Below are 15,410 nucleotides of genomic sequence, written 5' to 3'. Positions count from 1 at the left end.
GAGCCAGGCACAGCCTCTGAGGAGTTGAAGTACCCTGGCCACGGGCCCAGGTTTATATTGTGCAAGGATCAGCCTGCAACCAATGTGGAGTCACCTGCCATAGACGTAGTAGGACTTGTCTGAGGTTGCTGTCGGGTCCAGACGAGTCAGTGATGACCCCTCACAATGCGGGCCCAGCAGAAGGGCTGTGGGACAGGCTGTCTCGATCCCTAAAGCACCCACACCTTTAGTAGAGCTCGTTCTTCCCCGTATAATGTGAGATCTTTTGAGGTGGGAACCACACTTCTCTCTCCTTATATCTTTTAACTGTCACTTGGGAGAAATATTCTAATTTTGTGGGAACTGCTAGAGACCACCACAGAGTAAACAGAGAACGCAGGCAGCAGGAAACCAGTGGAGAGTTTAGGAGGGGCGTCAGGTGTGGACTGAGTATGGCATGGAAGATCAAAGGAAGAGACAGAAGAATTGTTCCCTTTCCATTTGCCTCGGGAGCCTCTGATCCATGAGGAGTCCCCCTTCCTGAGTGAAATGTTAGTTGGATTAAACTGAATAGAAAGTATGACTGGAGTCAAAAGCTGTCCAGAGAGACCCTGAAGACACCTAGTGGTGATGTCAAGTCCTTCTCAGGTTTGGGAAACTGTCCCCAAAGGAAAACTCTGAGTGGGTGTCTGGAGGAAGTAAGGCCATCAGAGCCAAGCAGTGTGTGCATTTCTCTTGATGGGATGAACCTCCTCTCTTTGGTCAAAGGAGACAGTGAGATGGGGCGTCCTGGGTGTGCTGGCTTGTGGTTGTGTCTCTCCTGCACCCCTGGCGAGTCTCCCATTTGCCTGGACTAAAGTGCCCTTGGAACAGTTTCCCTTCCAAGGGGAGCTCACTCCCCTGTGAGCTTAGGTGAGGGACCTGGATGTTCTTGGAAGTACCTTGATCATTAACTCTAGACCAAAACCAAAAACCAACCCTTTGAACAACCGGTGACAGAAAAGCTTATGCTTCCAGGGTAGGACTCCTAGAACCTCTAATTGCCTCCAAGTGTGTTTTTAAAATATAATTTTCACTTCAAGACTCCTCACAAATAGGAAAAACAAGACAAAAAGGGAAAACAAACTGTCATCCCTGGATCTGTATGTTTCATGTTGAGAGCTGGGAGGAAATGGCTCAAAGGGTACACGTCTCATCTGAGTCTCTTACTTAAGAAATGAGTTCAAAGTCTAATCACTATTCTGGCATATTATGTATATAAGTTATATATATATATATAATAAGCATAATGTGATTCAATCAACTTGAATGTCTCATGAGTTTGATTTACACCTAACATGAAAATATTCTTTTATTCAAAAAGTTTAAAATCCAGGGATGATCTAGGTAAACAGTTACCTCCAATGAAAAGGTGTTTTTCTTCCTTTGTCTTTTTCTCTTCCTTTGTTATATTTATGCAAGAATTCAGCGCAGACTGAACCTGGAAGGGTGGTCAGCTAAGGGGTTGCTTGTGGACTGCCTTCGACTCACTGAGACTTGCTGGGGCTTCATCTGCACAGAGAATAGGGGTCTTTTTCTAATTTGCAGAAAGGTGCTATAGGGGTTATAGCAGCAGCCTAATGAAATAACATGCAGTGATTTTAAGGAGTGAATTTCTTACAAGGTGAAAGTTGACCCCAAATGCTCTGTAGCCCTGTTTACTATGTTTGATTTAGACTTGTTCTCATCCCCTGCGCTCCTCTTCTGCCACCAACATCTACTGTCCTTGTAGCTGCCAGAATGGTCTATTTAAAAGATAGATCAGGTCATCTCACTCGCATGCTCAAAACCTCTAGTGGCTTCTATCACATAGAACACAATCCAAAGCCCCCAGCGTGGCCCTCAGAGGCCTTTGTGGTCTGGCCCCAGCTACCTCTTTGCCTTCACCTCCTTCCTCTCTGCCCTTCATTGGAGAACTCTAATCACCCTGGCCTCCTTGTAGTTCATCAGGAAGGCCAAGCAGGCTCCCACCTCAGGGCCTCTGCACTTGCTTTTTCCTCTCCTGGACCATTCTTCCTGATGGCCAGGAGCCCGCTTGACTCACTTCCTCACACTATACAGGTTTCTGCTCAGATGGCACTTTGTCAGTTAGACACAGCTCATCCTTTGTTCTTTGTCCTCCACAGGACACAGGTCCTTTGTCCTCCACATTCTTTATCCCCTCACCATGCTTCATTTTCTCTCAGAGTACTTATTACTGCCAAATAGTACATATTTATTTATTATCAGCTCTTCCTCTGGATTGTAAATTCCCTCATGCTGGGTTGTCTGTTTCATTTGTTCCCATGTCCCCAGTACCTAAAATAGTGTCTGGTCAGAGTCAGCTTCCAGTTAGTGAATGTATGAATGACTTGGTTAGGTAGTCGTGATGGAGACCGAAAAAAGGGAACCAGTTGCAGAGATATTTGGCAGATAAAAGCAACAGGACTTGGAGATGGTTTAGATATGGAAGATAGAGGAGATGGAGTTGTCAAGGATGCATGCTTGGTTTGTGGTTTGTTCTGGGATGGACAGTGATATCCTTCACTGAGATAGTGGTGCTAGGAGATCAGATTTGGGGGATGGTATAAATATGGTTTTGGATGACTTAAATTGTCTTTGGTTGACCCAGTTATTCAAGTGGAGATGTCAAATAGCCTGTTTGATTTGGAGTTCCACCCCTTATAATATACCCTGGGCATTAAATGTAAATTTGGGAGACCCTGTCACTAAAGATAATTGAAAGAGTGGTTGAGTTTGAGTTAGCCTGTGGAGTGGATTCAGAGTACAGCAAGAGCAAGAAAGAGCCTAGGACTCAATCTTGAGGAACTCTGGCATTTCATGGCTAGGCAGAGAGAAATGAACCCATAGGGAAGACAAGGGTAAGGTGTACTATAGAAGGAAACTCGGGAGTCTAGTGTCATTGAAGTCAAGTCTCATAAAGGATGGTATCAGTAGAGGTAGGGAAAAGTAGATGAACTTGAGACATATTTAGATGGCAGAATAAACAAGTCTTGGTAATTGATTAGCGGAGGGAGAGGTGTGAAGGATGCCTTTTAAAGTTTTGATTCAGAACTGGTGCCAATTACAGAGACAAAAAGGTTATACAGGTTGGGGGGAGGAAATAATTATAAATTCAGTTGAGCTGTCTTTGAGACACTCAAGTTGCTGTTTTGAGCTGGGTTTTGTATAATTAGGTATGGAGAGTAGAGAAGTCTTGCCTAGAGTATGTTTATAGATGAAGCTGGCCTGTGGAAAGAGTACAGAGTGAAAAGAATCAGGGGCCTAGCACTCAAACCTATGGAACTCCAAGGATTAAAGATCAGGTAGAGGAAAATGAGCACACAAAGGAGATTGAAGCTGGTGAAACATGAGAAGAATTTGGAGGTAAGTTCAGGGTCATTGTAGCTTAGGTAGTGAGCATCTGAAGGAAAATGAGGGGTCACTATCAGATGCTGCTGAGAGGTAAGTTAGGTGGGGACTGAAGAGAGCATCTTGCCTTTGTCACATGAAGGTCATGGTTGCCTTAGAGTAGTGGTAAGGACAGAAGCCAGAATGGAGCCCATGAGGGGTGAGTGAGCAGGAGGAGATGAATATGTGTGGGATACGACAAGGTGAGATGTGACAAGGAGGCAGTAGCTGGAGAGCTCTTCTATGCAAATATAAATAAATATTTCTTGTTTTTCTCTGTCCACTCAAATTATATTATACAGCACACATTATTCTGCCCCTTTCTCTTGATATATATTGAAACTCTTTCCATGTCAGTACATAAAGAGCTTCCTCATTGTAAGGAGTAGTTCTACGGCCTTCAGCTAGCTCTCTTCTTGGCTGGCAGAAGAGGTGATTTTGGTTGTATGTGGCTTTGGATAATGTTAGCCCATTGGGTCCAGTTTGGGCTAGAATTTTATAAATGCTATGGTTTCTAATTAGCAATATGGATATTGGTTTAAAGCTGTACCTTTATCGTGTACCCATATGATGTCCTGGTGTATTACAGTTAGAGTTAATCCAACTGTCCATGAAAGGAATCTGGTTGAATAAGCTGAGGGACATTCTCATGGTGGAATTCTCACTGTAAATAAGAATGAGGAAGAATTCTGTAAATTCCACTGTGGGGTGATAATATTACTAAGTAGGGGAAAGTGCAGAACAGAACAGTGAGAGTAGGAGTTTTATCAAAGGAAGGAGGAGATACCAAAAAAGAAAAATTGTATATTTGCTTGTATTAAAAAAAAATAGAGAAGCCAAATAAAAAAAGGATAAAAGCAGATCTATAAAAATGGTTACCTATAAGGTGAAGGAAGAAAAAGAATAAGTATTGAGAGAACAAGGATAGAATGTAGAATTTTTTTAAGATACCTTGTTTTTATAATGTTGACTTTGGAACCATAAAAATGTTTTATAGGGCTTCCCTGGTGGCGCAGTGGTTGAGAGTCCGCCTGCCGATGCAGGGGTTCGTGCCCCGGTCCGGGAAGATAGCACATGCCGCAGAGCGGCTGGGCCGTGAGCCATGGCCACTGAGCCTGCGTGTCCAGAGCCTGTGCTCCACAGCGGGAGAGGCCACAACAGTGAGAGGCCCAAGTACCGCAAAAAATAAAAAATTATAAATTATAAAACAAGATTAAACAAAAATGAAAAAGTGTTCCATAAATATTGAAAACAAAATGAGACAAATGACCCTAATTGTGTTTCAGGTTGTTGGCTTAGTCACAGAGAAAAATCATCTCAAATGCTTTTAAATCACAGCAGCTTGAATAAAGATCCTTAGTGATTTATATAAATATTATGGTTTATAATAAGACATATATATTTGGTACAGAGCTCCTAAAACCCTGGGAATTCCTAGGTGATGAGAGCCACAATGGTGTCTTTGTTATGTTAATGAGGTTTCTTTTGGACCCTATCTTAGGATGGGGCCTGGTTGCCAGGACCAATCATGTGATTAGAGGTTTGAAAGTTGACCTCCAGGGAGGGGAGGGGGACTGGAGGTTGAATTAGTTGCCAGTGGCCAATGATTTAATCAATCATGCCTGTATAATGGCGCCTCCATAAAAACCCAAAAGGACAGATTCAGAAAGCTTCTGGGTTGATGAATATGTGGAGATCTGGGGAGAGTGGTGTACTTAGAGAGGGCTTAGAAATTCCATTCCCTTTCCCCATACATTGACCTGTGCATCTCTTCCATCTGGCTGTTCCCAAGTTATATCCTCTTATAATTACCTGGTGATCTAGTAAGCAGAATGTTTCTGAGTTCCATGAGCCACTGTAGCAAATTAACCAAACGTAAGAAGGGGGTCGTGGGAACCTCTGATTTATAGCCAGTTGGTCAGAAGTACAGATGATAACCTGGGTTTGTGACTGGTGTCTGAGGGAGGCAGGGGGCAGTCTTGTAGGACTGAACACTTATCCTGTGGGATATGATGCTATCTCCAGGTAGATAATGTCAGAGTTGAGCTGAATTGAGGACACCCAGTTGGTATCCAAGAATTGCTTATTATTGATGTGGAAACCGCCCCCCCCCACCACCACATTGGAATTGGGTGAAGAACATGTAATTAATACCTTACAGGCAAAAATAACTTCAAACAATAATGTTGATTTTGGTGGTTATAATAAAAACATGTGGTTATGTTTACAAATAGAGTTCTTATCTTTGAGAAATGTGTCTGAAGTATTATTGATGAAATGATATAATACAGAATTAGTGTACTTTAGCATATGCTAATGAAAGAGATGTAAGGGAGTTGTATTAATTTTCTCACCTGCTCCAACAAAGTGCCACAAACTGTGTGGCTTTAAACAACAGAAATTTATTGTCTCACAGTTTTGTGGGGCGATTCTCCCTCTGAAACTCCAGGTAGAATCCTTCCTTGCCTCTCCCTACCTTCTGGATGTGGCCAATGGTCCTTGTTCCTTGGCTTGCAGCTGCATCACTCCAGTCTCTGCTTCTCTTGTCACTTGGTGTTCCCCTGGGGTGTCTTGAGATGGTCTTTCTGTGCTTGCCTGTGTCCAAATTTCCCTTTTATAAAGACACCAGTCATATTAGAACCTACCCTAATCACCTCATCTCAACTTGATTGAATCTGCAAAGTTACTTAACCTTACCAAATAAGGTTATATTCTGAGTTATTGGAAATTAGGACTTCAACATATCTTTTTTGGGTGATGCAATTCAACCCATAATAAGGTAATAGATGAAACAGCATTAGTGATTGTTGATGCTGGCTTGGCAATTCATTGTACAGTTCACTCTACTTTTGTACATGCTGAACATCTTCCATAATAAAAAGCTGTAAAAATCAGAATTACCAACAACAGAATTTCTAAAACAGCATTTCTCTTTTTCACCAACACAGGCATTCTGGAATACATTTACAGATGTGTAGTTCTGCCCCCATCGTGGTGTTGTGTGTAATTCTCAGCATATAGCTCCCTCAATTCTCTGACTCTAGAAAACCTTATGAGACTGCAAATGCATGTGACATTTTTATAGGAATAATTTTGAATCTGACCACCTGTAGGATAAGGTGGGAAGGATATAGGTCTGGAAAGCTGGCTTGGGTTCAAAGATTTTGATGCTGCCTTTAGCCCTCACACTATCCCTCCATCTAATCTATGGCTAATCCTTTAAAATCCCATTTTAGACATTTCTTCCCCCAAATTCTGGCCACCACTAGTACGCCTTCCCAGCTTGTACTTGGTACTATCTGAGGGTAGTTTGGATGTTGTTGTAAGCTCACATTTTCATCCATTTCTGTCTTGTGTTTTTGTTGTATAAATTACCACACTTCTCCTTTTTTGTCTCTAATGCCAAACTGGGAGCTCCTTAAAGAAGTTAACTGTTTCTTTTCATTACCAGATCTGGAATGTCTTGTGGATCACATGCCTAAGATAGAGCCTGACATGTTGTAGGTGCTTTTTAAGTATTTGATGAATGAATGAAATAAGGAGCAGTCAGTGCTTTTTGAAATAATAAGAGGAGTTCTATATAGTAAGAAGGTTAAGTTCAGTGGGAAGTAATACTAGAAAGGTGAGAAACAGGTCAGAGGATCAATTTGAAGGTCAATAGCAATAGTCACTATTGAGTAAGGAGATCCTGAACTTGGATGTATTAATGATGGTTGTTAGAGACATCTTAGTGAAGAGATTCAAGGGAATTTGATGACTGACTAGACTTGGAATGCAGGGGAGAGAAGCTTCTGAGATGAAACTAAGAATTGATGGCAAAGGAGCTGAAGAAGTTATGATATAATTCAGAACTTGGAAACACAAAAAGAGTTTGAAAGGAATGCACTGGATTCAGATTTGGACAAGCTGAATTTGAAGAAAAATCCTCAAATGAAGAGTCTAGCAGGCAGCTGGAAATACCTCTGTAAAGTGTTTTGAGGGTCAGGATAGTCATTCAGATAGGAGGTGTGGGAGTGGATGAAATCATCTAGGGAGAGAAGGTTGAAGAGAGACTCACAGAGTTTCATAAGCACCAAGGGAGGAGAAACTAGACCTAATGACAGGAACTAGTCAGGGTGGTGGTCATTGGCAAAATCACCTGTTCTCTAAACTTCTGACCTAAGTCATAACCTGGTTCATGAGTTAGCTCAGGCCCAGGCTTGATTCTGGGAGAGAGCAAAAGTTGAACTGCACTTCAGGAGACATATCTTAGACCTACAGAAAACTTTAAGCAGACCATAAAGAACAGTTAGGATGTCCATAATCCAGGACTCATGTCCCCTTCCTTGGGAAACATGACTGTTTTAAGTTATTAGTCCCATTCTGGACTAAGGCATTGGCACTTGAAGTAGAGTTGAGGTGAGTTTCCCAGTATTGGTATGGACCCTTGTAGCTATAATTACTTGCATTAAAAAATAAAAACTCCCCATGTCCTGTTTCTCTATTCTCCTTTAAACAGAACTTTTCAAAAGCATTTCTATACTTGATGTCTCCATGTTCTCACCTCCCATTGTTTCTTCTGTGCACTCCAGTAGGGCTTTCTTCCTTACTAGTCCATGAAAAGCAGTTATTAAATCCCAGACAGTCTCCATCTTGGCACAATCAGGGTTAAGTTTTTAATTCTTAAATTGTTCAACAAAGTTGATCATTGCCTCCTCACTGGAGTACTTTCTTCCTTTGGCTTCTGGACCACCATACTCTTCTGCTTTTCTTCCTTTTCTTGCCCTCTAGTATTACAATGCCTAAGTGATTTTTTCAGTTCTTCAGCTTTTTTTTCTTTTTTGGCTGTGTTGGGTCTTCATTGCTGCGCACGGGCTTTCTCTAGTTGCAGCAAGCAGGGGTTCTTTACTGCGGTGCGCGGACTTCTCATTGTGATGGCTTCCCTTGTTGCGGAGCACGGGCTCCAGGTGCACAGGCTCAGCAGTTGTGGATCATTACCTGGTCCATAGTAGGCAGTTAATAAATATTTGTGAATGGAAAGGATGTCTCCAGCATATGCAAATATAACAAAATAAGAAAAAAAACATGTAGTGCTCCAGAAACTGCATGTAGTTCAGTATACATGGCAAGAAACCAGGGGAGGGAGATGAGTACCGAGGTGAATGAAGGTCAGATCATGAAACACCTTGTTGACCATGTTAAGTACTCTGGACCGTACTTATATACAAATCATTGAAGATAATTTGGAGGATCTTACAGAAGTTTGCAACATGGTAAGATGTGGATTTTAGAAAGATTACTGTGGCTACAGTGTGGAGACTGAATTGACAGCAAGATTTGAGGTGGGGAGACTAGTTAGGAGTCTATGGTGGAACAGTAAAGCATGAGACACAGAGTACCATTTAGGTACCCGAGCCCAGTGCTCAGGGCTCTAGTAAAGTTGTTGGTTGTAAAACTGCAGTCTTTACATACAGACCTAAGGCAGGGTCTCTAACTTTGCCTTATAAACTACAATCCAAACTTTTGGAATCTTGCTATCTTCTTCCCAGCTCGTGTAGTAACCTAGAACCAATGACTGATGTTCACAGGGAAAGTACTCCATTTTTACCACTGCCTCCCACACTTGTGCCCAAATAATGTTATTGAAATTTGGATCACTTAAGCAAGACTTAGATGGATAAGGAAATTAAAAGGTGTTGAACAGAAAATTAAAAAACTCCTCTTTCTGTTACAACAAATAGTAAAGATTAGAGAGCAGATAGGTTTTGTGATTGGCTAAGTGAAAAAGAGCTATTACCCAAAATGCACATTATGGTCTCTTCCAGAAGATGTGGTTCCTAATTTAATGAGTGATTTATTGATACTTATCTATATATGTATTTTAAAATGAGTGTTATTCTCACTTGCTCGGCTTGGCAAATATCAGTGCCTTAAAAAAATAGTAAAGATGGGTGCATTTAAAATTAGTCAGAGAGGGTGTGTAGAATGGGGGAAAAATCCCAAACCCTAGGGAAAGCAGTTTTAAAGTGGAAATAGAAAGTTACCCATGAAGGAAACTGAGAAGTTAACACTGGTAGAAGAAGAGAGAAAAGCAGAATGTATTATGTTCACCAAGCAGAGAGAATCTGTAAACAGGTGAGAAAGTGAATGTCAGATAGGAATCTCAAAATACAGTGAGTTGCAAAGGAGCCCTTTAAATGGTTACTCTAGCCCAGGAGAAAATGCCAAAATATATGTATACCTATTCCCCACCAGAATTTAATATTCAATGAATTGTGTCCTTACCCAACTTTAAAATTTATTGAATTTAATTCTGTTTTTTACCACCTTATCATGTTAGCCCTTTTTACCATTTTATGTTTATTCCTGTCTTATTGATCTTTGACTCTTTTCTGTGCTGCTTGCATAGCATCTCCTGCTTGATAAATGAGCAAGGCTGCTTTCTTATCTTGCAACTTTTGGCTTCATGCCTACCTGTTGGCACCTCTGTAGATTAATTCAGTAATTACTTCCTGTTTGAACTGGCTCTGAAACCCTCCCTCTGCTTGTATAAGGTACTGTCCTGGAAGGCAACTTCTCATGCAAGTCTTGAATCCTCTGTGTGTGTGTGTGTGTGTATGAAATTAATATATAAATAATTGAGATTATTTGACATTGTTCCAATTAGGTATATATAAGTTATTAAGGAAGGTTAACAAAACAAACATTTTGTGTATAATTCAGATGCCATTAGGAGGATCTGTAGGTGAATAGGGCATGCTAATCTGCTTGCAGAGAACATTAGGGTAGAAAAGGAAAGTGAAAATATTTAGATATAGATAAATATAATTACATATATAGAATATATAGATATATATTTTTAACACTGTGGTGAGTGCCTATAATAACAGGAATGCTCTGTGGAAACTCACAGTCAAGAAGGGACTCAGAGTTAACTTTTGAACTGAATCTGAAGGATACAAAGGAATTTGGCATGAGGGAAAAGGGATGAAGACTTTCCAGATTAGGAATGATTACACAAAGAAGAAAAATGTCATGAAGATAATTTAGGATTCTATCATAGGCTTTGGACTCTGATCCCAGGCTGCCTTTTCCAATTCATGGCTCCCCTTTGAATCCCTCTTCTCCATTTTCCATTAGCCAATTCTTCTGATCACTCTTACACTCACCCTCTTTAAATGGGTTTGTTTAATCTTTTCTCCACCCTGTTGTTCTCAACTCATGTTGATTGATTCTTTGTACTGCTTAAATCTCCTAAGTTTTTCTTCTTACTGTTTTTGGCCATATACCAAGACCTTATTTAAATACCATCAATATTCAGTCTATACATTTAGTCTCAGTAGCCAAATGCTGTATCACATGGAACATCTTCAGTTTTTTCTTTCCCTTCCAGGATGGAAGAACAGTTATAAAACCACAAAGTCAACTCAAACACAAGGTTCTTCATTTCAGGAGCTGATAATGAAAAGATCCAAAAGGAATGGACCCTGGGACTTCAAATTAGAAAACCCCTGCAAATATGAAGACAGATTAGAGAAAAAGCAGAAGAAAAAAGAAAGTGTTCAGATAGTTTCAGTCGCTCACAAAAAAATCCTCACTGTAGAAAGAAAACATAAAAATACTGAATTTGGCCAAAACTTCAGCCCAAAGTCAGTCCTTGTTAGGCAACAGATGGTTCCCAGAGAAAACACCCCACCAAAATGTGAAATACAAGGAAACAGCTTCAAACAGAATTCCAATTTATTTAATCAACAAAAAATCAACACAGCCGGGAAACGTTATAAATGTAGTATGTGTGAGAAAACCTTCATTAATACTTCATCCCTTCATAAACATGAGATAAACCATAGTGGAGAGAAATTGTTTAAATGTAAAGACTGTTCGAAAGCCTTTAACGAAAGTTCAGCTCTTATTCAACATCCAATAACTCATACTGGAGAGAAACCCTATATATGTAAAGAATGTGGGAAAGCCTTCACTCTCAGTACATCCCTTTATAAACCCCTAAGAACACACACTGTGGAGAAATCCTATAGATGTAAAGAATGTGGTAAATCCTTCAGCAGAAGGTCAGGCCTTTTTATACATCAAAAAAACCATGCTGGAGAAAACCTCTATAAATATAATCCAGGTAGGAAGGCATCTAGTTGCAACACATCCCTTCCTGGATGTCAGAGAATGAATTCCAGAAAGAAGTCCTATTTATGTAATGAATGTGGCAATACCTTTAAGTCTAGTTCATCCCTTCGTTATCATCGGAGGATACACACAGGTGAGAAACCTTTTAAATGTAGTGAATGTGGGAGAGCCTTCAGTCAGAGTGCATCTCTTATTCAACAGGAAAGAATTCACACTGGAGAAAAGCCTTATAGATGTAATGAATGTGGAAAAGGTTTCATTTCTATTTCACGACTTAACAGACACCGACTAATTCTTCCTGGTGAGAAGTTTTATAATTGTAATGAGTGTGGTAAAGCCTTAAGTTCCCACTCAACACTTATTATTCATGAAAGAATTCATACTGGAGAGAAACCATGTAAATGTAAAGTGTGTGGGAAAGCCTTCAGCCAAAGTTCAGCTCTCATTCAACATCAGAGAATGCATACTGGAGAAAGACCCTATAAATGTAATGAGTGTGGGAAACATCCAGGTGTAACTCATCCCTTAGTAATCATCAGAGAATTCACACAGGAGAGAAACCATATCGATGTGAAGAATGTGGGATATCTTTTGGCCAAAGATCAGCTCTTATTCAACATCGAAGGATTCATACAGGAGAGAAACCCTTCAAATGTAATACATGCGGGAAAACTTTTAGACAAAGCTCATCACGTATTGCCCATCAGAGAATTCATACTGGAGAGAAACCCTATGAATGTAATACATGTGGGAAACTTTTCAATCACAGGTCATCTCTTACTAATCATCATAAAATTCATATTGAAGAGAAGCCCTAGAAAGTAAGTTTGCATGTGTGACATTCTGAAACCAAAGCTCATCAGAATACATGAAAGTGATGTAATAAATGTAATGGATATGAAAAGCCATTCTATGATTTAGTCATCAAATAATAAATTCCAAGGATAAACCTATGTAATAGATAATGAGAAAAGTGGAAATTGTTCAGTCCTATCAGACACTTTATAATAACCTAAAATGAAGAATTCTGGACTGGAGACCTTGACTTTGGGCATTTGTAAAGTAATTGTTTTCTCTACAGCATCGCATGCTGCATATCATATGTCATTGTTGTAAACATCTGGGTGATGAGGGGAAGTGTGCACTGGATTTCCTGTTAAACTGTAAACTTAATACTTTTTTTAAAATAACTGACATTGTAATGGTATATAAAAGATGTGGTCAAAGAAATTATACATTTTTAGAGAAAAGGACCAAATGAAAGTTAAAAATGAATTGTAAACTACCTCTGACTTTCTGGGGTTTGTCCTTTTCCTGACTTGATGTCAAACTTTGTGCCTGGATTTCATTTAAAAGTAGAAATAAAAGTCTGTTCTCTTCCTTTGTTCTTCTAGTAATTGCTGTGAATTGGAAATTTTCTACACAATTTTTAATTCTGTTCTCAGAATTATTTTTTTTTGCTCTGAAGTCATGTATTATGAAATTATACATGCTATATACTGTGAGCTGTCATCTTAAGTATATTAAATGGAAAAATAAGCAGTTTTCAAGTTTAAAGCTATTAAATTTTATTTAATATATATTATACATATATATTTAATAACATATATTCTAAATTCACAGCAGAAGGGGCTGTCAAAAGTAGTTTAATGAATCTAGCGTATGTGCCAAAATATTGGAAGGTACATCAATCACTTCATGAAATAAAGAGTATGTTTTTCCTACTTGGTGTTCTCTAGTGTCAAACAATTTTAAGAAAACAAAAGGAGTAATTTATAAGCAACTCAGTAGTTTGGTTGGTTGGTTGTTTTGAGTCCCAGCTTTGGGACATGTACTATGCTGCACACTGGGAATTTTAAGAAAAAAGTCACAGGCCTTCAAGAAGCCATGAATGGAGGAAAGGGGATGGAGGACTATCAGATGAGTAAAGCAAATTATTACGTCACTGTATGTAAGTGTGGTTGTTTTAACAGGCAGATAGGTTGTGACAATATGTTGCAGTGCAAAAAAGTTGTAGAGATGTGGACGTGATGAAGGAGAGACTGAATGTAACCAAGGAAACGTGGTGACATCAGAGAAAGCTTTCCAGAGGCAATGATGCCTGAGCCAGGTTTTGAAAGAATAATAAGAACTCTCCAGAGGATGAGATAAGCATTCCAAATAGGAGAGGTAGAGGTGAGTAATACCATGACACCTTTATGGAAACTCAAGTATAGAACTAATGAGCAGGAGAATGGCAGATGTTAAAGTCTGAGTAGAAGGCAGAGGCCAGAACACAAAGGGCCTATTTGCCATGAAAAGAAGTTTGGATTTTATCGTGAAATTGATGGAGTTAGTTAAAAATGTTAAGTAAGGAACATTGTTCTGGCAACGATGTATAGAGGGTGTGTTTAGTATGTATTAAAGCTGTATAGACTGATGCCTAGAAATCTGGGCTATGGTAATTCAAGTGATAGGTGAATGAGAGTCCAAACTCAAGCAGGGATAGCATATATGGAGAACAGGAGACAAGATAATGGATTAGAAACAAGACATGGTGTTCACAAGCAAAGAGATGAGGTTGGTGAATGAGAAGGCTAAGCTGACTCGAAGGTAGGGTTGCCAGGTATCCTGTGTATACTGGATATGTCTCATATTGAATGACTTTGAACTGCATCCTGTATTGATTTTGTCAGGTCACCCTTATTGTAATAAGTTGTGCTTTTTCCCAGTAATGAAAATCGAGCAGTTGAAACTATTTTTCTGCTTCAGTAATTGGCACTTAAATGACTTAGGTGGCAATGCTAGCTGAAAATTGTATCTCCACAAAGACCGAAAGAATCCCTTATAGTCTCTCTCATATTTTTGGCGGAGGAAAGACCAAAGTTGGGGGGGCGGGGTGGGTGTAGGAGAAGGTAAATAAGAATTGAGAGTCTTCTTTTCCATATTAAAGAAAGGAAAAGACTTCTTTTTGTCACAGTCTCAAGTTGTAAGCAAGTAATCACCATTAATTAGAGATTACTTTGGATCAGTACACATGCTCTGAAAATCAACAGTGGCCATGCTTCTGACAGTTAGCAAGTTAAAGAGACTGCAGCTTCTGAAAGTCAGCCAATTTGTTACTATCCCATGCCTGTAGACAAGTCAGTCAGCAGATACCTCAGTCTAGTGACCATACTTCTGAAAGTTTGCCAGTCAATAACAGCCTTATTTCAGTGATCACACTAACATAATTGAAAGTCTGTCAATCAATACACACCCCTGCTTCTGAAAATCCACCAATCCTTGAACGAAGCTTCCCAAAACCTTGTATGAGATGAGCTGTGGCTTTCTTTGGGAAGGTTCTTCCTTGTGAATACAGCTCTCGCAGCCATACATGATGTCCACCTTTTCCGCATCACATATCAAAGTTCAATTTATTGTTAGTTGGTAACAACTTCTACAGTTCAACCCCAATTTACTGTTATAACTTTAGCCTCGTGAGTGACAAACATAATCATGATGCCATGAGACTATCAAATTCAATATTTTCAATTTCTGTGGTGTTTGCTATCATCTAGTATTTGAATCCCAAATGCAAATGTAAATTCATGATTAATTTTCAGAACATTGGTTATGTATTAAATGAGGGAAAAAATCCTTTTGAAACCTTTTCCACAGCATGAAACTGTTCATTCAATATGAAAAAGTGATAGAAAGTCATTTATAAACCAGTATCTATTAACAGCTAAACCTAAGAGATATAGGATTATCTCAGCTATAAACAGATAAAATACATTTTCTAATTAAAACAAATTCGGATGAAAATAAAATAATCACAGCAGAAGTTGTAATGACCGTCCACCTTGTGTATCATCATTATCAATCTTCTCAGCACAAATGACTGATCAAACATACCAGGAGTA

General features: G+C 39.4%; 1 protein-coding gene across 1 annotated transcript in view; it reads left to right on the top strand.

Annotated features, from left to right (window-relative positions):
• LOC309804398 (zinc finger protein 354A-like) overlaps positions 1-15,410 on the top strand; it is a gene marked incomplete at its 3' end in the record, with an annotated part of 34,346 nt that overhangs the window by 8,005 nt on the left and 10,931 nt on the right. The window contains exon 5 of the mRNA XM_082621746.1: positions 10,781-11,659. Coding sequence (XP_082477872.1) covers positions 10,781-11,659 — 879 coding nt within the window. The remainder of the gene's footprint in view (positions 1-10,780; positions 11,660-15,410) is intronic.

The sequence above is a fragment of the Mesoplodon mirus genome (assembly GCF_964341445.2).
Source record: "Mesoplodon mirus genome assembly, chromosome: 5".
NCBI lineage: Eukaryota > Metazoa > Chordata > Mammalia > Artiodactyla > Ziphiidae > Mesoplodon > Mesoplodon mirus.
Note: the sequence above shows the minus strand (reverse complement) of the source record. Positions and strands in the feature narration are given on the sequence as shown.